Here is a 20,873-nt window from a genome sequence, read left to right as displayed (position 1 = left end):
GCTCGTCGCTCGCGCTGCCACGTTGGACCGGAACTATCCTGTCAACGCCGAGAAAGTGCCATCGCGCGAGGACTTGTCGTCTTGGCGTTGTGGGGTCCATGCGTCGTCGGTGTCGGTATGACAGTGCACAATCAGCGGACGACCGCTGACAGCGCGACGGTCTCGGCGTGTCGCTCGGCTAGAATCTGGTTGCGCGCATTAGGTCGAGCTCGTCGCGACGGAAAAATGCAACGTACGTGCTGACACCGCTCATCGGGCAAGCTACCGGGTCCAATGCAACGTAGCTATTCCTTCGGACGATCGCACTTGACTGCGTTCAAGTCGACCCGCGGCGTGTGCCCGTGGGACGCGGCAAGAGGATGGAAAAGAAGTCCACGTAGAAGTGAGAGAGACTCCGCATTCGTCCCAGGTATCTCCAACGATGGCCGCCAAGAAGCTATGATTTTCATGTAATATATTCTCACAGGAGGTAGTTTTTGGTGGGCACTCGACCATTTGACGCCCCTTTCCACCTGCCTTGCATGCTTTTGCGCTGCTAAGCTCGCGTTGTGTTCTCGCCTGGGTTGAGCCTTGCGCAGTGCTAAGCTCTTAAAGTGCACATTGATGAGACCGAGTCAGCTAAAGCACCCGTCGGTCCATGGTGGACCTGTGAACGCGGAAATTGTTGGCGCGCTGAATGTGCTGCGAACTGTATCTGGATCGCCGTTGGCTTGGAGCACGTAGTCCTCGTCTTCGGCGACGAGGTTGAGTGAACGCATCCATTGCAACCATGTTGCGTATTTTCATTCATCCTGGGACCGTGCGTTGTGATGACGATCGTCTCGTCAGACACACCAGTCGGTCGAGTCGCGACTTGCTCCAGCGAACCGGACGAGGCCCCGTACACTCGGAGCGACGTGCGTGGGGGGGCTAACCGCCAACACGACACCATTGCTTCTGAAATGGAATCTTCACATCCTACGGGATGAGAGCAGATTCAATAGAGACATTAGTAGCCATTTTCAAGAATAGTTAGGGGTTGCTTGAACTGCTATCTGGCGCCTCACCACTGAACAAGTCGACGCCAACGATCTGGGCTTGGCTTTGCACCCACGTTGGTGGCACTACGACGTGGGACCGGATCTTGGTGAGAATCGGACCGACGGGAAACGACCGCAGCGCGACGGGCCACCGCGCATCGTCGGCGCCCACGATGTAATCCCTCGGAATGTCGACGTGGCCTTCGTGGGCCTTGAACTGCGTGAGCGCGACCGCCCACATGGCCCAGTTAATGGAAACTTCCGCCGTGCCGTCGACCGTGGTCCCGTGCGGTGCCTCGACGTCATCTGCCGCCACAGCTACCGTTTTGGCAGGTGCGACGTCAACGGCGGCGACCGACGGCGGTCGTGTGGCTTCTGTCGTCGACTCGGCGGCAAGATCCCATTCGAATGCGAGCGCCTCGAGCTCCCGGCGCTGGACGTAGGTTATGACCGCCGGAGGAACTCGCCGAAGCAGCGACACGATGAAGCCCAGAGGCATGCCGGTGGCTCCTGGCGGCCACTCGCCGGTAGTCGGCACAACGTAGTCGAGGGGGACGCGCAGGTGGCCGTGGAGCGAGTAAAAGGTCGTGAGCGCCGCGACCTTGGTCGTCCACCGGTTGTCGACGTTGAGACAGAGTCGACGCAGCGTGCGCCGGTGCGCTGCCGTTGCAAAGTCTTCGTGGACCTCCAGCAGCGTCAACATGTACCCAAGCGACTCTCCGACGACGGACTTTGGCCACTCGGCCGTAAACACAAAGGCGTCGGGCCAGCCGCGATCACGGTGCGTTGCGTGCCACTGTGTCAGCGTCGCGACGATATCGGGCCACCACTTGGCGACGGCGGGGTCCCACTCGAAACCAATAATGTCGTTGACTGTCGCGCGCTGGAGGGCCGAGAGAGACGCGTAGTCGCGTCGGAGGGTGGCGGCAAAGTCTCCGAGGCGCAAGCCCCAGATCCGACGCGGCCACCGGGCATCGTTGCGGGGCACGGCGAAATCTGGGGCGACCGGTGACTTGCTGCCACGCTTGTAGATCTTGAGACCGAGCACGTGCCGGTCAAACTCGGTTTCTTGCACTCGCGCGTCGACGAAGGTGTCGATGACCCTTGTCGTGGGCGGCGGATTCACGCCGTTTGCCGTCGCTTGCAAGCGAAGATAGTGCCCGAGGCGCAGGCCTCGCATCTCGGGTGGCCACGCCGTGTCGTCGGGCGGCACGGCGTAGCAGTCAGGGATGCTATTGTGGCCGTTGATGCTCGCAAACAGAGCCTTGGCCCCGACGACGGTCGCCCAGGATGCATGCGTGTGAAAGGCGAAGCGAACGCTCTTGAGCTCGTTGAGCCGGTGCGACGGTAGCTGAATGTAGACGAGCCAGACGCGCATTGCGATTTCGCCCAGCGGAAGACCGTCGTAGTTGGCCGCCCACGGCGGCGTCGACTCGTCGGCCTTGCGCTTGCGGCTCGCGCGGATGACATAGTTGATGGGAACGTCGGCAGCGCCGTAGCGCTTGCAGTATAGCTTGAACATGTCGAAGATGTCGGCCCAGACCGGCACGTCGCAAACGACGCCGAGGGAAAGGGCAGCGCGGAGCTGCGGCGTCGGGAGCATGTACGCATGCACATCAAGCGTGTGGGCCGCCTGGGCCAAGTCGAGACTCCACGCCTCTTTTGGCCACGAGGCATCGTTCCTTGGCACTGCCCAGCACTCGGGCACATGCACGTGGCCGTGGAGCTCGCGGAATCGGGCGAGCGCGGCGAGGACGACAGACCAAGTGGTCATGACCCTGGCGCGGGAGTGGGCGATGAAGCACCGGGCGCGCGTGCAGTCCACTGGAGAGCTCCAGACAAAGCCGAGGCCCTCGAGGCTCACTTCCACCCACGGACCGAGCTGGTGATAGGCGACACGCATGAGGTTGACGGCGCCGCCGAGCGGCTTGCCGCGCAGCACCTTGGGCCACGGCTCGGCGTTGGGCACTTCATAGTCGACAGGTATGTAGCTGTGGCCGTACAGGCGGCGGTAGATAGCGAGGCCCATGAGCCGCTCGCTCGTCTTGGGCAGCATCGCGGGGTCGATCCACCTGTCCATCGTCGGCCCGTTTACTGTGCGTGCGGATTGGACAAAACGATTCTCTTGCGTCTCATTGGCCAATTTCGTGTATGTTGGCAAAATTTCGCCAACGGGACAGCCCCGTTCACTTTCAAGCTCTTGGGAGGAGGCGCGTAGAAGAGCTTTCTGTAAGGTTGCTCTTCCTGTTACTAAAAGGGAGAAGGCAGTAGCTAGCGATATGCCCGGCCATGCCGGAGCACGGTGCCATTAGCCCTGGCCTCATTTTGACCAATGCCACGCGGGTCCAAGTCAATCATTTTGGCCACGGAGAGCCAGTAAAGTGCGAAGCGTACCTTGGGGCTGGAGCAGACGTTTACTGTATTGAATCGCTAAGGTACGCCGTACCTCATCGAGTCGCACAGAGTCAAGTCTCGCACCTAAGTGAATTAGTTGAAAACTGGACGGCGAAAAGCGCGGGAAAAATGGACGTGTGCTGTCAACACTCGAGTTGCTTCTTGTTTCGACCGGGACCAGCAACAACAACTGCTGAACTGTTGCACTTGCTCGGGCCATTCAGCTCACCTTGTCGGACATAGTAACGCCGCGTACAACGCTCTGGCCAACGATAAAGCGGGGTTCATCCGCTCACCGAGCGGGTGGCCATAGATCTTCAAACCAGTCGGTGCTCTTGTCTAGCATGACGACCGCTTTGGGAACGGTGCAGACACCGTGGAGCGACTGCAAGACTCGCAAGGCGAGAGCCGTGACGTCTCACGACACCGACGCTCTAGCAGACGAGTGCAAGGTATTAGCATGAGCATGGACCAAGCTTACTACTGCCGGGCTCTCCTGGACAGTGACAAGTCGTCGGTCCAGACCAAGGAATCAAATATTCCTTTGGTGGAGAAGACCCGATGCGGCGCAGCTTCGATCCAAGCGTTTGCTTTGACGCCCGGTTGGAGAGCCGTCTCTTGCATGTAGTGGGGGCCACTTGGAAGAGGCCGGTGACACCAAAATCGTCGTCGTCGCGGGCCAGCACCGTCGCTCGCTCTGACGGCGACGACTCGAGATGCTTGATGTTGCGAACGATGGCAAGCGCATCCGCTGTCAGGAGCGTCGAGGCGACGCTTCGGATGGATCGAATCCATCAAGTCGTTCGGCTTCAAGCGTATGAAGCGGTGGTTGATGCGACAAGTCGATGTCAATAATGTCCAGGAACGCTACATATATGGTCCGCTTAAATATACTCAGATGGTGCAGCTCGGCGTCGGTGGCGGCTCAAAGAATCCGAGCAGATCCAGCTGGCTGCGGACGCGGTCCAGCACTTTCGCGCGACCTTCCTGCAGCGCGTTGGCCATCTTGCCGAGCTCCATGCCCCGCACGGACTCGGGCCACTGGTCCGTGGCCGGCACGACAAACGTCGGGTCGATCAAACAGTGGCCGTGCAGCGCGTGGAAGATCATGGCGCCAACAGCAAAGAGATCCGAATCAAACGTCACGACGTCAGCGGACGCCGGTTCCGCCTTCGTGGTCGGCGCAGGTGGAGCAGGCAACTTTACTGGAGCAGGCGCCTGGGCTGGAGCAGGCGGCTTCGCTGGAGCTGGCTGCTTTGGTGGAGCAGGTACCTTGGCTGGGGCTGGCGCCTTGGGTGCGACAGGCTTTACGGACCACGTCTTGAGCTCGACGGGGCTGGGCTTTGTATCCTTGACGACGGCGCTGGTCTTGGCTTTCTTGACAGCAGGCGCAGGTGCCGGCACGTCGTCGTCCGAGTCGCTATCCAGTGTGAGGTCGATCATGCCGCCAGGACTCGACTCCATGTTTGCAGCCGAGCGCTTGGCTGGTCGCGACGGCGGCGGCGTCGGTGCGTCGGTCGTTTTTACCAGTGGCTTTGTCTCGAACTTCACCGGCGACTCGGCGGGCGTCTCTGTCTTCACAGCCGGTGGCGGGGCGCCGGACGGAGTCGGTGGTGGAGAAGGCGATGCGTCGAGAGGCGACTGCTTCGGCGCATCGTCCGCCAAGTTGCTGCTCCGGCGGCGTAATAGCGCAGCCTGTCGCGGGTCGCGGGGCGCTGGCGCATTGGATGCGTCTTGCGTCTTGGGCGCCGTCGCTGCTGACGGCGACGGAGCTTGTCTCGGGTCGCGGGACGTTTTCGGCGCCGGTGTCTCGGTAGCCGGGGCAACCGTCACAGGCGGCACGACGGCGGCGACCGCTGGCGCTGATGAAGCAGCGGAAGCGTTCTGACTCGTGGTGCTTGCAACGGGGATCGGCACCTGCGCCGCCGGACTTGCGACGATCGGAACGGCCTTGGCCACCGGACTTGTTGCGGGCACGGCAGGGCTGGGTGGGGAATGATGATGGGTGCCGGCTTGGGCTTCTTCATCATGTCCTCCGTACTCAACTCGAGCTCGGCGAGCGAGTAGGCGTTGGCTTTGGCCAAGCAGCGGCGGATCTTCTTCTTGAGACGGGGCAGACGGTCTCGAAAGCGGGCAACGAGGTAGCCGAGCGGGAGGAGCGCGGCGTCATGGAGCCACGGCGACTGTTCCATCGGCACGACAAAGAGAAGCGGAACGTCGAGGTCGCCGTGCAGCGTCTTGTAGAGCTCGAGGCACGCGACAACCGTGCGGACGTCGTAGATCCACTGCGTCGGCCCCTCGGTCGTTGGCGCCGGCGGCGTGTACTTGGCCATGACGGCCTCGAGGGTCGCGCCATGGCGCGCGTCCATCGCCGCGAGGTACGCATCGTGCTTCTGGACGATGGAGCCAAGCGCGGCACCTTGGACGTGGACAGGCCACGGCGCCCGGTTGGGAATCACGAACGCCGGCGGCACAACCACGGTGCCACGACTGAGCTTCGTGTACGCAGCCAGTGCCGGCGCATGCATCGAAAAGTCGACGGCGTCCCACTCCAACCCGATCGCGTCGAGGTCGGCCTCGATGGCCTCGTCCATATCGTCGCGGAGGCGCCGGAGCCACTCGAGAATGAGGCCGAGCGGCAGGCCGTGCGTCGCCGGCGGCCAGTAGCCGTCGAGCGCCGGCACCACAAAGTCCCGGGGCACGTGCAGATGCAAATAGAGCGCCTTGTACGTTTCAAGCGCCGCCATTTTGGCCCGCCATCGGCTCGTTAGATCGTAGCCCGTCGCTGCAAGTTCGCTGCGGTAGACCGGCAGAGCAAACGCTTCGTGGACCTCGAGCATCGTCAAGTAGAAACCCAGGGGCTGGTGCCACATGCGCGACGGCCACATCTCGTGCTCATGGAGCACAATCCTATCGTGAAGCGGCATCGTCGGGTAGTGCTGGAACCACGTGCAGAGGACGCGAATAATGTCGTCCCAAACCTCGTGGGCGGCCACGTCCCAGATGAACCCCATGTCGTTGAGCGCAGCCACGTCCGGCGGCGGCAGCGCGTCCTTCGAGTGGCGCAGCGACGCGATCGCATCGCCGAGCGCAAACCCAGGAAGCGTCTCGCCCCACCGGTAGTCTTGGGCGCCGATAACAAAGCCAGGCGGGACGTTGACGTGGCCATAGAACTGACGGTGCTTGTGCAGGCCGACGAGCAAGAGCCGGAAGCGCCGGTGCTCTGGCGTCGCGCTCGGCTCGGCGTGCAGGAGGTCGCGCCAAGCCTTCCGGGTCGCTGTCGTCGGGAAATGCCAGCGCAGAGCAATGTCGAAATACGACTTGGCCGCGCCGAGACGCATGCCCCAGAGCTCGGTCGGCCACGAAGCGTCCTGCATCGGCACAACGTACGAGAGCGGGATCGCAAGGTGCTGGAAGAGCTCGAGAAAGACACGCGCCGCCTGCAGCGTCCGCGCCCACGTCGTCGTCGTGTTGAAGTCGAAACCGAGGTCGTCGAGGTCGTGTCGCTTCGAAGACGGTAGCAAGCTCTCGTAGATCCACAGCTTCCACGCGAGCTCGCCAAGGTGCAAGCCGTGCCACTGCGACGGCCATGGTTGCTGTGGCGGCACGTCAAAGTCGATGGGGATGTCGACATTGCCGTGGAGATCGTCGTACAAGTCGAAGAGCTCGATGACCTCGAACCACATGGGAAGGTGCTCGAGCAAGCCGAGGGATCGGGCCTTTGTATACTCTTGCGGCGTCAGCTGGTACATGTGGACCTCGAGGAGCTTGACGCATTCGGCGAGCACGAGCCCCCACGACGGGACGGGCCAGGTGTCGTTGTCGGATGGCACGATGAAGGAGCCCGGCACGCGACAGTGGCCCACGAGTCGATGGTAGGTCGCGAGGCCGTCGAAGATGTTGTGCCACGGGCGGCCGACGACGATCCAGCCTGCCGGTTGCTCGAGCTTGGAGAAGCGCGCATAGTGGCGCGACCGGTTCCAGAGAAAGCCCATGTCGTTGAGCTTCTTCTCGATCTCAGCTTCAAACTTGACCTTGGCTTGGCGCAGCAGCCGGGCCCGGTTGCCGAGGTCGACGCCCAGCATGTCGGCCGGCCAGTCGCGCGACGTCGGCGGAACGACGTAGTCGTCGCCCACGCTGAGGTCGCCGTAGATCTTGCGGTAGACCGCCAGCGCCTCGAGCTGCTTGTTGAGCGGGAACTTGGCCGAGCGGGCGTCCATGCTGCTTGCGCCAGTCGTCGTCCAATCCCCAAATTGCGTCCAGGCTAATTGCACCCAAGTGGGCACCCGTATCCGGATGACGTGGCCTCTCGGCGATGACGCCCGGCCGTGGCGTCGCCGGCGCTGTCCTCCTCGTGCGCTTCCTGGATGGAGGAGCATTGTCGCGCGAACGAGATAACGACGCATGTCTACTTCGCTGGCGGCAAACGTAGAGAGACGCTTCAACGTCGTGACCGAACTGCGGTCCCGGCAAAGGGGCTTGAAACGTCGGTGGTCATGAGGTTCTTGTTCTGGTGCGAAAATCAAATGGCCCGACCGACAACCAAGTTCGGCAGAGGTTGTCGCACGGCTGCAAGAAAGGTGCGTCTCGTACTGCATCGATAGTGCTCGGTGCGGAGGCGTCGTCATCGTTCGCTCCCAACCGCCGTCGTAGCTCCGTGTTGCAGCATTGATCGAGGTCGGCGCGCTCATTGATCAAGGTCTGCGCGCCGTGAGACAAAGCCGAGGGCGTCCAAGCAACGACGGCGCTCGGGGTCCTAGTGTTCGTGCTCTTGCAACTGTGCGTGCCGAAGCGATAGCGTCAGATCGGTGTCGGTGTCGGTGTCGTTGGGCACACGTGTTTCGCTCGAAATGTGTCCTGGGCCGTGTCGACGCAGCGCCAGAGCCCGCGTTGGTGGACGACGGCAACGAGGTTGCATCCAACCGCGACAAGGCGTACTCGTGTAGTGTTTCGGAAGACAGCAGCGGTCGTTTCTGCGCTAGGCCCAGTCGCTTGCTCCACAAAGCAAGACGACGGCCACTCGGAAGCAGCTGCCATAGCCCCAGACTGCGCCGAGGTTGGACGTCATGTATTGCGCGTGCTGAGCCGGACCGTCGCATGCCAATCCCTCGCTGAGTCCGACGTTGAAGGCAGCCCGCCACGTCGACGGGTCAGTCGAGACAGCATATGCACTTGATGGGGATCCCGCAGGCGCCGAATCCCGTCGACGAGCGAGAGCATCGCGGGAGGTGGTCGAGGACACCATGCAGGCGGCGGCAGAGACCGGCCTCGTAAAAAGAGACACGCCTTCATAGGCGCGAGGAGGCGGGCACAAGAACGTCGCCTGGCATGGCGTCGCAGGTGCCGAGGATGCCATAGTAGACGGCCTGCGTACAAGAACGTTGATAAGACGGCCGTACGTTTCGAGCTTGATGCAGCACCCAGCCGACTTGGGCTGGGACCGGATGAAGCCGACGTTGTCGAGATACCCACGTACGCACCTTGGACGACGAGTGAGTGCAGCTGGGCCACGATCGCGCCGGGTGGCAGTCCGAGAAGCGGCGGCGTCACGTAGCTGGCTGACACGCTCAGTCGCCATTCGTGGCGCGGTACGCAGCAAGCGCATCGACTGCGACGCTCCGTGCCATTTGGTGCATGCTGCTTTGGGGCGTGAAAAGCGGCGTCCACCGGGACCATCATACTGTTGCCCATCTTTTTTCTTTAAAGCCTTAAAGAAAGGGTTCTTTTAATAAGAGAGGGCTTGCCGTTTACCACAGTCGTTGTTAGTCAAGCTGTACCACGCACAAGATAGAATTCCGTTGCCCGATGCAATCTTCCACCTCGAGCTACTAAGACGCCTAGCGAACGACAGAGTCGACACAGACAGAGTGCAACAGAGCTTAAAACATTAGAGTACTTGACCCTCCAACGCCGGAAGGGACAATCAAATTACTCATTGTCTTTGTCCTCAAGGTTGCGCCAACCGCGGATCAGCGAGCCGGCTTCCTTGTCGTCGTTGTCCTCAAGGTTGCGCCAACCGCGGATCAGCGAGCCGGCTTCCTTGTCGTCGTTGTCCTCAAGGTTGCGCCAACCGCGAATGAGCGAGCCCGCCTCTTCATTGCCATGGACGGGGGTCTCGACTTCGCTGGCGCCCGAGCCGGTAGCCGCGCCGCGGAGTGCTGCGTCCGCAGCGATGGCTGACGCAGAGGCCAAGAGAAGGAGGGGTGTGAGCTGCATGGTAGAAAATGTGAAGTGAGCTTTTCGTTGTCGCCAGTTGCACGACCAGGCGCCATCTTGTTCGCGCAGATGTAGCCATGCACGAGGGCCTGAATCATCACCACCATCGCAGCCAATGGGTCAGCGCCACACCGTGGGATGGCTTTTGTTGGTCACGCTCTGGACTGTCTACGCTCGTCCAAGGAGGACCAGCGAATTGGACCAGCAGCAGCAAACATGTAAAATGACTTTGCCCTGGTAACGCAGCGGGCGATCTGGGTGCCGCTCCAAGCCGTGCCGAAATCTGGTTCCGGAACCCAGGTGCGGCAACGCTCGCTGTATTAGCAGCAGACCCCGTCCACCTACTGTACGGTATGCAGAGTACCGGTGTGCATCCCTTGCACGTCCGATAGACCGTGTGCAGTTACTGTAGTTCACGGAGCAACAGGACCCACACGTCGACGGTGGCGAGCTCCATAGCTCCAATACACCACCACCTTTGGAGGATCAAATGTGTCTCCATACCATGCCGCTCAAGCCGAACACAGGAAATGGGTTCAAACCGGAACTTGGCCTTTCTCCACGGACGAGCAACGTGGTCTTCGAAGGGTGCCGATGTGCTGCAGTAGGTGTCGATGATTCGGAACGCCGTCTCAATCTCTGTTGCAGGTCGACGGCCTTTGCTAATAGAGCTGTCAAGGTCCAACGCTAGGCGGTCAGTGCACGCAGTCGTTCACTGCAACACGGCGTAACTTGCAACGAGGTCGATTACGATTACGGTGCGGTCCACTCAAAGTCCATGGCCGAGAGAGCGACGGCGTGGGCGTGCGAGAGCGTGACGCGACCCGACCGAATGCAATGCACAAGCTCGCCGAGGTCAAAGCCCGTGAGGTGCACCGGCCACGTGCGTTCATCGTCGGGCACGACAAAGTGGCGAGGGACATGACCATGGCCGGTCGCGCGCGCGTAGATTCCAAGCGCCAGGAGCAACGCGTCCCAATTCACTTTGAGAGACGGCGCACGCCGGTGCAAGTGCATCCACGCCTGGCCCAGTGGCCAGTCCCAGAGGTGCATCGGCCAGCGCATGTCGTCGGGCGGTACGCGGAACGAACTCGAGATGTGACGATGGCCCGTCAGCTCATAGTACACGTTGGCCGCCTCCTGTGTCATTTGGGCGCTGTGGCTCAGTGCACACGTGGTGGTCCATGATGGCGCGTCGGGCTCGGGCTCGCGATGAACGACAGGGGAAGACACTGGTGGAAGCGAACCACACAGAACTTCTACGTTACGACATGAGTGCTGCTGCCAGTGCCGGCGCAATGTACCGTTGTTGTCCGAGGCGTCGTCGTCATTGTCCGAGACGTCGTCGTCATTGTCCGAGGCGTCGTCAGACATGTCGACTGGAGGGTCCTCGTCGGCGTCATCTGTGCTGACAGCGACCATGGTGGCGTCGGTCAAATGCTCGCCGTCCGTGACAGTAACGTCATCATGGGTCGTGACGTCCATGGGCGCGTCGCTGGAATCGCTTGCCGTGTCAGCGTCAGAGCCAGCAAAGGCTTTCACCACCGTGCCGTCGGCGTCGACTCTGGGCGCGACGATCGTGTCGCCTGGCACCGACACAACACCCAGCGCTGAGATCAACGGCGCATAATCTGCAGGCACCGAGCGCGGCTCGGCGAAAAACCGAGACACCAAGGCGCCAAGGCGACAGCCGTGCAGGTCCTCAGGCCACTCGGTGCTCGACGGCACAACAAATGCCGTGGGCACGCCGCAGTGGCCATGCAGCTCCTTAAAAGCTTCAAGCGCACGCATCTTGTCTGGCCACCGGTAGTATCGGCGTCGTGGCGTCGGCACCCATTCCACGATCTCCACTGGCTCCGTAGCCGCCGCTTCTGGCACCGAGGTCGACCACGCGAGACCGAGCTTGTCGAGCGCCGCTCGGTGCGCCGGGTGCAACAGGACGTGGTTGCGCACGGAGGCGATGGCCGCGCCGAGCAAAAAGCCATGCGCTACCTTGGGCACACTCTCCGTACTCGGCATGACAAACTTGGGCGGAATCGTCGCCGCGTTCGCACAGATGCACCTGTACGCGGTGAGAAATGCGTCCCAGTAGGCCTGTGCTGTCGTCGACTCGGTCATGAGCTCTTGGGGCAGCAGCCGGAGACCGCCGCGGAGGCCGACGAGCGCATCTTGAGTCAGATACGGCAAGAGCAAGTTGGTCTCAGCGTCGCACATGACCTTGTACCACCGGCCGAGCGGGTAGCCACGAAGCGCCTCAGGCCACGGCGCCGACGTCGGCGTCACATACGAGCGCCACATCTCAAAGCACGACGGCTTCATGCTCACGCTGTCGTAGGTCGTGAGCGCGTCGAGTACCTTGGCCCACGTGTGCACCGTGTTGAAGACAAACTTGTGCGTCTTTAGATCGCGCCGTCGACTCTCGGACAACGTCGTTGTGTGTGTGAGACCGACGGACCAGAAGAGCAGCCCGAGCTCGAGACCGTGCCACTGGCTTGGCCACGCAATCGCATCTGGTGGCACGACAAAATCGATCGCGACGCCACTGCCCGGCGGCACCACGTGCTCGTAATACCGTTGGAGGAGGTCCATGAGGTCGTCCCAGAGCGGCAGTTGCTTGCAGTAGCCGAGGTCACGGAGACGGGTCATTTGCACGTCCGAGAGCTGGTAGAAATGCGCTTCCAGCGCCGGCACCACGTCGGCGAGAACGTACGTCCAGGACCGGTGCCACACACTCGTATGCACGAACGTTGCGTGCGCAGGGATCTTCGTCGTCTGGTGCGTCGCGACGTGGACCTCGAGTGCTGTGATCATGGCCGCGAACGGCACTGCGTCGATCTCGTCAAAGAGCGACGTGCCCGTTGGGATGAGACGACCGTCCTGGCGCCACACAAACCCGATTGCATTTAGCGCCGAGACGAAGTGCTCGGGGAGGTAGCACGTGCGCAGCGTCTTGACGGCGGCGCCGAGGTGCATGCCTGTCAAATGCAACGGCCACGCTGTCGGCGTGTGGTCGAGGCGGGGCACAAAGTAGGACAGAGGCACCTTGCAGTGGCCGTACAGCAGGCGGTAGACCTTGAGCGCCAAGAGCACGTCGAGCCATGCGTCGTCGTCGATGGCCGTGCCAGCGCGGCGCGGCTTGGCCGGCGGCGACAGCGGGCGCTTGAGCGTCATGGCCCTCGGTTTGTTTTGGTGGATGGCGTTCTTCGCTGTGATTGGCCAATGCGTTTTCACCCGCCTTTTTAGTCAATGTTGCAACTGGGAGAAACGACTAGGTCGTTGTAGTAATACCTGGTAGGCGTGCGCAGCATTTTGGCTTGAGTCAATGGTTGTCATCCCCTGGGCTTGAGTAGCTGTAGAACGAATCGACTAAAGTATTCGGTGGTGCCATTTTTATTGTGTGTCGACGTGAACACGAATGGATCGGTACGACGAGCGACCAATCGGCATGGTCGGCAGTACCGTGTTGACGGCGTTGAGTTTGGACAACATGTCGTATCGCCTTAAAAGGCGGTGGCACGACCGGAGTGTCGATGGCCTTGCCGTGGAAGCGCTCGGCGTGGCATCCGAAACAGTGGATCGTGGCGTCTTCTTGTTCCGATGCAGTGGACGTCCATAGGCTCATGTCGACGGGTCGAAGACAACACCATGCTGCGACCCCGTCGAGCGGCTCGGTGGTCGCCGCCCTCATGCGTCTCGCGGGCCGAGAGGTTAATAAGGAAGAAGTCTGCAGTTCATTGATCGTTTGGTTTGGTTTGGCGGGAAACCCATCCAAGTTGATCGATTCTTCGATATTTGGTTGAAGATCGACTTGAACCTTCCAGTGCTGCGATCAAGCTCTAGCTGCTTGGCAGCCAGGTGGACGTCCGCAATCGTGTGCGCAAAAGCCTGCGTCACGAGCGATATCCGAGAGAGCTGCTCCCGACGTTCGCAACGGTGACTTTCACTTGCTTGCCGTGGGATCAACCCCAAGCGACGCGACGCACGTGGCTCTGCTAGCGCCCTCTGCCAGCGCCATTGCTATGCAACAAAGGTGCTAGCAAGTAGCAAGCACTTAGCGGTGCTGAGGCAGCGAGCCATCGACTCGACCGACTCGCGGCAGCGGATGGACGCGGCTGCATCGTAACACTTGTTTGAAACATGTTTAAAACAATGACACGATGTTCAATTGAAGACGGCGACGATGACGCTGCCGTGCGCAGCCCAGCTCCAAGCATGGACCATCTACCGCTACCTCCACGGTTATTGCCGCGTCCCAACCGGCTACGTGGTCCCGGCCACAGCTATGCGATCATGTACGAGCCGAACTGCTTTGCGCAGCTCGATGCGATCGGCTACGAATGGTCGCCGCCGCCCCGGTGCATGCACCGCTGCGTCGTCCGCTTCAACGGCGCGTACTGCGTCCGCCACGTCCCGCTGTCCGCGCTCGTCCAGGCCCTTGTCGCCTTCCGCCATCGCCACGGGCATCTCAACGTGCCCGACGCCTTTGTCGTGCCAGAGAACGATGCTGCGTGGCCCGAAGAAGGATCCAACGTGCTTCTCTCGCGCGCCGCGCAGACGCTTTGCGCTCACTTTTACGAGCTCTCGGACGCAGACGTGGCGACGGTGCACAACCTTTCGCTCTGCACCGAGCTGCCGCATTGGGACGACACGAAGCAGCTCCTCGCGCTCTACGTCAAGATCACGAATCAACGCGCCGTGCCGATCGAGTTTGTCGTGCCATCGGCAGCGCCATGGCCACCCCGTTTCCACCACGTGGCTCTTGGCGAGGTCGCTTGGTACCTTGGTCGCAAGCGACTTGTGCTGCCACGTGGCATGCTGCCGGAGCTCGACGCGCTCGGCGTCATCTTTCACACGCCTGCGACGTGAGCAGGCGTCGTGTGTGGTCTCCGCGAGTATGTTGCCAAATTCGGATCCGCCGACGTGCCAAGCGACTTTGTCGTGCCCGATGACTGGGACATACCGTGGCGGGGACTGCGCCTCGGACGCTACGTACCCGAGCTCCGACAGGCCGTGGCGCAGCTACTGGTGCCAAAGGCGACGTTCGAAGCACTCGGCGAGCTGCTCGAGCGGCCGCCCGAAGTCACACCGGCGCTCTTACGCTACGAGCCGCGACCGCTGTCGCCCTCGCGCAAGCGCCGGCGGGTCGATCACCGAGGCATCGACGACGAGAAGGTCGACGCGCTCATTTTGTACCGCCGCCTCTTTGGGAACCTCGCGATCCCGCGGGACTTTGTCGTCGAGTTCTTTGACGATCGGTGGCCCGCTCCCTTGGGCGGGTGGTTGCTCGGGACGTACGCCGCGTTATTGCGGCACCGACGGCATCTGTTGCCGCCCGAGAAGAAGGCGGCGCTGGACGCCCTCGGGTTTCTCTGGCAGCTCAAACCCGGCGCGATCTCGGTCACGACGTCCCTCTCGCTCAAAGTAGCGACGTTTTCCGTGCTGATTGCAGCGCTTCGTGCCTACAAGGCGAAGACGGGCCATCTGGACGTCCCCGCTGGCTACGCCGTTCCTCTCGGCGCTCCGTGGCCCTCGGACGCTGCAGGTATCGTCCTGAAGCCCGTGCTGACGCTGCTGCGACACCACTTTTACGATCTGAGCACAAACGAAGCGGCGGATCTCCACGCACTCGATTTTTGCTCGGATTTACCGTCGTGGCCGGCTTTCCTCGAGCTCCTTGAGTGTTTCAAGACAGAGTTTGGTCACGGCGGGGTCGGCCTGGACTTTTGCGTGCCGTCGACGCGCGCATGGCCCACCGAGTGGCACCGAGCGCCGCTTGGCGAGATCGCGCATGGCGTCGGCCTCCTCATGGCTGGTTTCGAGGCCAAGAAGGCGCAGCAGTTGGCGGATACGGGGTTTCTCTTCAACTCGCCGGCGACCTGGCGCCGGACCGTCGACGGGCTGCAGCAATACCACCGCCTGCACCGATGTATCGAGGTACCGCCAAAGTTTGTCGTGCCGGACGAGCCCGCGTGGCCGCAAGACCTTCGTGGCCTACAGCTTGGCCGGTTTTGTGGCTTCTTGAAGCAAGCACTGACGGCGCAGATGCTGCCGCCAACAACGTAACTGGACGTCACGGGTATGGCCACCGAGGCGCCACGCGCGGCGACATTATGGGCGGTCGTCGTCGACGCGCTCAAGACATTCCGCTCGATCTATGGCCACACCGGCGTGCCACATACCTTTACTGTACCGACAAAGTCGCCGTGGCGATCTTCGTGTCATGGTCTGCAACTCGGCGCCGTCGTTCGGTTGCTGCAAAAGCACCCTCCATCGATGCGCCGTTCAAGGCGACGCTGGACGCGCTCGGATTTTCCTGGCACGAGGCACCGCGTGTCCCCGCAAACGACACCGATGACGTGCATATGGCACGGTCGCCACAAGCTCGTGTCGATGATTGTCCCGTCGACGTCGCACCCGAGTTACCGCCTCCGATCTCTGACTCGATTGCTGCGTGCGCTCGTCACAACGATGCCTTTGGCAGGACGTTGGAAGCGCTCTGCTGGTTCCGCGCAGACCACGGGCACCTCGTAGTTCCCGAAAAGTACTTTGTGCCGGTGCACTACCCGGTGCACTTGTACGGCATGTGCCTCGGAGACGTTGTCGCTGCGATGCGCGCGACGACCGACGCACTCTCGCCCGAGCAGGAGGTCGCCCTCGAAGCGATTGGGTTTCCTTGGCACCCTACGCACGCGGTCCTGCGCTGCTTTCTGCGGTACCCGGGCGAAATCAGCATGGTCACGCGCCTCATGCCGTTGCAGACCGTGTTCCAAGCACTCCTCGCATTTCGTCGCCTCTTTGGCCCCGTCGACATTCTGCCTGGCTTTGTCGTCCCGGCCGACCCCCGCATGTGGCCTGCGCCGACGCATCACCTGGTCCTTCCGAGCGCTGTCGCGGCGCTCCAGGCCCGCTTTTACGAGCTCAATGATGTCGACGTCAAGTGGGCGCGAACGCTCGACGTGGCGCGCGACCTGCCCGACTTTGACGTCGTCGTCGCGCTGCTGCGCTTGTACCGCTCCACGTCTGGCACGTGCGCGGTGGCCCGCGACTTTTCCGTGCCAATGGTCGGCGGCGAGTGGCCGCGGGCGTGGCGCGGCTTGGCGCTCGGCGACCTCGCGTGGCGACTGGGCTTAAAAGTGTGGGCCCTCGACACGCGCAAGGCGGTGCAACTGCGAGCCACCGGCATCGTCTTCAACGTGGACGAGACGTGGGCGCGCATCGTGACGGGCTTGCAAATGTACAAGAAGCTCTTTGGCTCGACGTCTGTACCGCCGACGTACATGGTGCCTTCGACCGCCGCGTGGCCACCGCATCTGCACCGTATGGCACTCGGGCACTGGACCGCGGTACTCGAGTCCGCGTGGGAGCTGCGGCTGCTGCCTCGAGTGACGCGGGCGACCATTGATGCGCTGCGAGACACGAAGGATGACCGTAGCACTCGGCTGCCGTGGTCGCTGCCAGCAACACCAACCAACGATGCAATCGCCGTCTCTTCGCCTCGACGGATCGTGTCGCCAGAATCGTCGCCGGCGGCCAAGACTGTGGTGATGGTGCCCGACGACAGCAGTGGCGACGATGCAGGCGCCCCTTGGGAAGACGACCAGTTCCAGTGTCTCACCGCCGCGCCGCCCATCGATTGCTTGGCCGATCCGGCCGACTGGGTCGTCTTTGCACGTGCGCTGCAGATCTTTTCCCGTGACCACGGACATGTGAGCGTTCCGTTCGACTATAGCACGGCCGATCATGTGCCGCTCGGTCACTTGGTGCAGCAGCTGCACAACGGCCACGTCGTGCTCTCAAACGCACGGCAGGCCGACCTCCACCAGCTGCACCCTGAGCTCCACCTGCCGTCGTCGTAGTAAGCACAAACGCCGTGCGTTTGGTGTTATTATTGCTTGGACGGTTTGTGTACGTTGAGAACTTTTGACCGCGGTCTACTTGAGCACTCTTTCTCGTGGACTTGCTCAACGCTCGATAGTGTCACATTGCTGCCGCTCATGATTTTTGTATCAACTTGATACTTGGTGTTTTGGACGCCGAATGCGACCATGGGGATGATCAAGAGAGCTCACGACGACCTTGAAGAGACGAGGATCGTGCGGCACTAAAGGCATGTGCACTGGCTGATGCACTGACGTGCCGTGAACGCGAACGACTTGGTTGCTGGTCCTCACCCCGGTACCTGCGTCACTCGCGCGTCTCCGAGCTCGTCGTGACGAGGTACTTGATGTCCAAGCCATACTGCTCGGGCGCGTTGGCGTTGGCAACGTTGGCACTGGCTTGAAGTAGCGACGCGCCACCGCTGTCGTTGCTTGCAACGGCCCATAGATCGCTGGCCAGCGACCCGTGCATCCACATCGGCGTCGGCCGGTCCGTGTGCAACCAAATGGCCTTCGTCAGCGCATACGACTGCCCCGCGCCGTTGCGACCTTCATCGCATCGAAGAAGCCGATGGATTTGGAGTTTTGCCACTGACGACTAAAGGCCTCCACACCCATGTCCAACCACTGTCGACGTCACGCCAACGTTGCGACCACCTCGCGACGCTGGTCGAACGATGGAGCCAACTGCGATCTCAAACGAATGGCCCCAGCAGCGTCGCCATGCAGTCCACTCGTTGGCGTTGGGCAGAGCCGTCTCCTCGTAGACTGCACCATGTTTGATGGCATCGAGGCGCCACACCAAGCTGCTGTGCTGGCCATGGCCCATCTCCGATCCAAGTCGGGCCAGCTGTGCTGTCCTGCGTGCAATACATTAACAGAGCACTAGGACCACTGGACGAGAAGCCGAGCCAACACGAGCCGATGCTGGACTTGTACTTGCGCTGGTTCCGTGCAACGCGAAAAGTCTCTCGACACGCGTGGTAGCCACCACACAGCGGATCCAGCCATCATACATTCACACGACATCGCGACGTGATCGCCTAGCGCTTGGCGTCGCCGAGGGCAACGCTCTCGAGCTGGATCTCGGACGGGTGCACGAGCGCTTCGATGGGCTTGAGCACGGGCGGCGTGACGTCTTCAAGCGTCACCAAGCTCTCCAGATACGCCTTGGGGCGCAAGAACGACGTCGATCCTACAAGCACAGCGCTCGCGCGACAAGCTGCAGGATCGAAGAGCATACCCAAGACCACGTCGCGCATTTCGTGTTGGCGAACCTCATACACGCTGCGAAGCTACACAAGGTGAGTACAAGAGGGTGACAAGATCGCGTTCTACCTCCGAGTACGTGGCACCACCCGCGATGAACACAATGAGCTTCTCGCCTGTGAACGCATCCTTGGTCTACATTCTGTGGTGAAGCGCAAGGGCAGATGCAATGGTCTACCGTCGACGACGTAGCATCCGAGGCTTTGCCCGTGACTTTGGCTGCGATCTTCCTACGATTTCAATGGTCACGAGAGGCCGGTCGCGGGCGCTGCATACTTGCGCAAGGACGTTGGTTCTGCCTTCTTAGCGGCCGTGGGACTGCCGCTGCTCGCGCTGCTTGCGGGCGGCGGCGCAATCACATAGGGAAACTCGGTCGCATCCAGCGTCTTCTTGAGGAGCTTGTCGATCCAGCCCTTGAGCTTGGGCTCGTAGCGGGCGGTGGCGTACTCGGCGCTCGTCGCCTTCTTGGCCGACTCCTTGATCTCGTCCGACGTCAAGTTGTGCCCCGTCGCGTTCGAGACGACTGCAATCTTCTGCATAAAGACGCCGAGGTACTTCATGTTCTGCAGCGCCTTGTCCGTCACGACCGGCAGCTGCGCGATCTGGAAGAGCTTGCGGCGGTCGGCGTCTTTGGCCGCGTCCTACCCGACTCTGTAGCGTCGATAGCGCAACCGTCGAACGCACCTGCGTAATGATAAAGATCGCGAGCAGTCGGGCTTTGTCCGACGCTGGAATCTTGGGATCCCCCAGCAGGTCCTCCATGTCCTTGAGGACTTTGGGGAGCTTGATCTTCTTGCCGCTTTCGTCCACGCCGGTCGCAAGGCTCTGTTCCAGAGTCGAGACGCCGAGCAAGTTGTGCTTTGTGTACTCGTCCAGCGTCTTGCCGGCGAGGTACAGGTGCTGCGAGAGCTTGCTCAGCGTATCGCGAAACTCAGGTAGCTCTCGGAGGGCGGCCGCGAGCTGGCTCACGTCCGGTGCCTTGCCTTTGCCTTGCAGCGACGTGCCGGCGTTGGACGACGAGAGCGCCGCCATGCGTCCGCCAATGTCCTTGCTCACTTCCTACAAAAGTATCAATGTATCAACGACCAAAAGTATCAAGATACGATCGTACGGCAATGTGCGTGTGGCGCAGCTCGGTCCAGAGCGCGTCGTGCTCGTTCAGAAGCGCTTGCTTGGTCACTGTGCCCGTCTGCGTCTCGGCCGGGTAGCTAATCGCGTCGCCTTGGAGCCCCGCGCCGTCGAGGAGGTCGTAGACCATGGCTTGGTACGTCACTTCGTGCACGAGCGGGCACAGCTGGTCTTGCGAGCGCTCGACAAAGAGCAGCGTCGATCGAGATGGGCAGTAGGCAAACGAGCTGTTCGACGCCACGTACTCGTTCATCTTGGCCTGGAAAAGACGAGCCAGCACCTCCATTTTCTGCTGCCCGGCCTTGTAGCGCACGTACGGGTACTCTTCGAGGGTCGCGCAGACCGTGACAAGCTGCGCGCTCATGCGCTGGAGCAGCGGATCGACGCTAAGGGCCGCGTGCGGCGAGTACAGCGTATGGAGTGCGTTCGGCATATCGAGCGAGAAGGCCGCGCGCTCGAGCGCGAGGAAGTCGACGTTGACCTCCTTGAGCGTTCGCAGGCGCGGCAAGAGGGCGGGACAGGCCTTGAACTTGGCCACGTCGTCGGACGTGGCGCGGGCGTTGAAGAAGATGTGGACGGACCCGTACATGGGCTTGTCCGGGGCCTTGAAGTCGGCGAGGACCTTGTCAATCGACGACGGCGCGATAAAGTAGATCACCGCCATCTCCGGGAACGGCTGCCGTGCGAGCTCGAGCCGCTCGACGATCGAGACCCCGCGCTCCGTGAGGTCGGTCATGCGCACCACGGGCGAGGCGACGGCCGTCGTCGCGTCGTCGAGCACGAGGACGACCCAGCTGCGCGAGGCCACGCTCGTGGCCTTGATCATCTTCTCGAGGAGGTTGGTCTGGACCAGCGTCCGCAGGCTCGGACTCTCGGCCATCGTCGTCTCGGTTTGCCAACTGGCCCGTAACGACTGGGTGGCAGAAAGCGCGCTCATTGGCTAAAATGCAATACCATAGCGAAAGGCCAG

General features: G+C 61.7%; 8 protein-coding genes across 8 annotated transcripts in view; 2 read left to right on the top strand and 6 right to left on the bottom strand.

Annotated features, from left to right (window-relative positions):
• SPRG_20706 (hypothetical protein) overlaps window positions 1–3,099 on the bottom strand; it is a gene marked incomplete at both ends in the record, with an annotated part of 5,071 nt that extends 1,972 nt beyond the window's left edge. The window contains one exon of the mRNA XM_012348327.1: window positions 1,047–3,099. Within this exon, the coding sequence (XP_012203717.1) occupies window positions 1,047–3,099 (2,053 nt within the window). The remainder of the gene's footprint in view (window positions 1–1,046) is intronic.
• A 1,208-nt stretch (window positions 3,100–4,307) lies between these two features.
• Window positions 4,308–7,633, bottom strand: SPRG_08940 (hypothetical protein; the record flags this gene model as incomplete). The annotated part of the gene is made up of 2 exons (XM_012348283.1): window positions 4,308–5,330; window positions 5,378–7,633. The coding sequence occupies 2 exons, from the start codon at window positions 7,631–7,633 to the stop codon at window positions 4,308–4,310; spliced, it is 3,279 nt and encodes a 1,092-aa protein (XP_012203673.1).
• Window positions 7,634–8,701: 1,068 nt separating this feature from the next.
• On the bottom strand, window positions 8,702–9,629 carry SPRG_08939 (hypothetical protein; the record flags this gene model as incomplete). Its single annotated transcript, XM_012348282.1, has 4 exons — window positions 8,702–8,779; window positions 8,834–8,847; window positions 8,894–8,971; window positions 9,377–9,629. The coding sequence occupies 4 exons, from the start codon at window positions 9,627–9,629 to the stop codon at window positions 8,702–8,704; spliced, it is 423 nt and encodes a 140-aa protein (XP_012203672.1).
• Window positions 9,630–10,382: 753 nt separating this feature from the next.
• Window positions 10,383–12,800, bottom strand: SPRG_08938 (hypothetical protein; the record flags this gene model as incomplete). The annotated part of the gene is made up of 2 exons (XM_012348281.1): window positions 10,383–10,885; window positions 10,934–12,800. The coding sequence occupies 2 exons, from the start codon at window positions 12,798–12,800 to the stop codon at window positions 10,383–10,385; spliced, it is 2,370 nt and encodes a 789-aa protein (XP_012203671.1).
• Window positions 12,801–13,919: 1,119 nt separating this feature from the next.
• On the top strand, window positions 13,920–15,692 carry SPRG_08937 (hypothetical protein; the record flags this gene model as incomplete). Its single annotated transcript, XM_012348280.1, has 2 exons — window positions 13,920–14,491; window positions 14,558–15,692. The coding sequence occupies 2 exons, from the start codon at window positions 13,920–13,922 to the stop codon at window positions 15,690–15,692; spliced, it is 1,707 nt and encodes a 568-aa protein (XP_012203670.1).
• Window positions 15,693–15,980: 288 nt separating this feature from the next.
• SPRG_08936 (hypothetical protein) lies at window positions 15,981–17,485 on the top strand (the record flags this gene model as incomplete). Its single annotated transcript, XM_012348279.1, has 2 exons — window positions 15,981–16,080; window positions 16,143–17,485. 2 exons carry the CDS (start codon window positions 15,981–15,983, stop codon window positions 17,483–17,485), a joined length of 1,443 nt encoding a protein of 480 aa, XP_012203669.1.
• Window positions 17,486–17,813: 328 nt separating this feature from the next.
• SPRG_08935 (hypothetical protein) lies at window positions 17,814–18,061 on the bottom strand (the record flags this gene model as incomplete). The annotated part of the gene is made up of 2 exons (XM_012348278.1): window positions 17,814–18,017; window positions 18,056–18,061. 2 exons carry the CDS (start codon window positions 18,059–18,061, stop codon window positions 17,814–17,816), a joined length of 210 nt encoding a protein of 69 aa, XP_012203668.1.
• Window positions 18,062–18,549: 488 nt separating this feature from the next.
• SPRG_20705 (hypothetical protein) lies at window positions 18,550–20,783 on the bottom strand (the record flags this gene model as incomplete). The annotated part of the gene is made up of 7 exons (XM_012348326.1): window positions 18,550–18,701; window positions 18,750–18,801; window positions 18,845–18,910; window positions 18,954–19,005; window positions 19,052–19,416; window positions 19,460–19,834; window positions 19,887–20,783. The coding sequence occupies 7 exons, from the start codon at window positions 20,781–20,783 to the stop codon at window positions 18,550–18,552; spliced, it is 1,959 nt and encodes a 652-aa protein (XP_012203716.1).
• Between the last annotated feature and the right edge of the window lie 90 nt (window positions 20,784–20,873).

This window comes from Saprolegnia parasitica, assembly GCF_000151545.1.
Source record: "Saprolegnia parasitica CBS 223.65 unplaced genomic scaffold supercont2.42, whole genome shotgun sequence".
Classification (NCBI taxonomy): Eukaryota; Oomycota; class Saprolegniomycetes; order Saprolegniales; family Saprolegniaceae; genus Saprolegnia; species Saprolegnia parasitica.
This window is presented reverse-complemented; position numbering and strand designations above follow the sequence as displayed.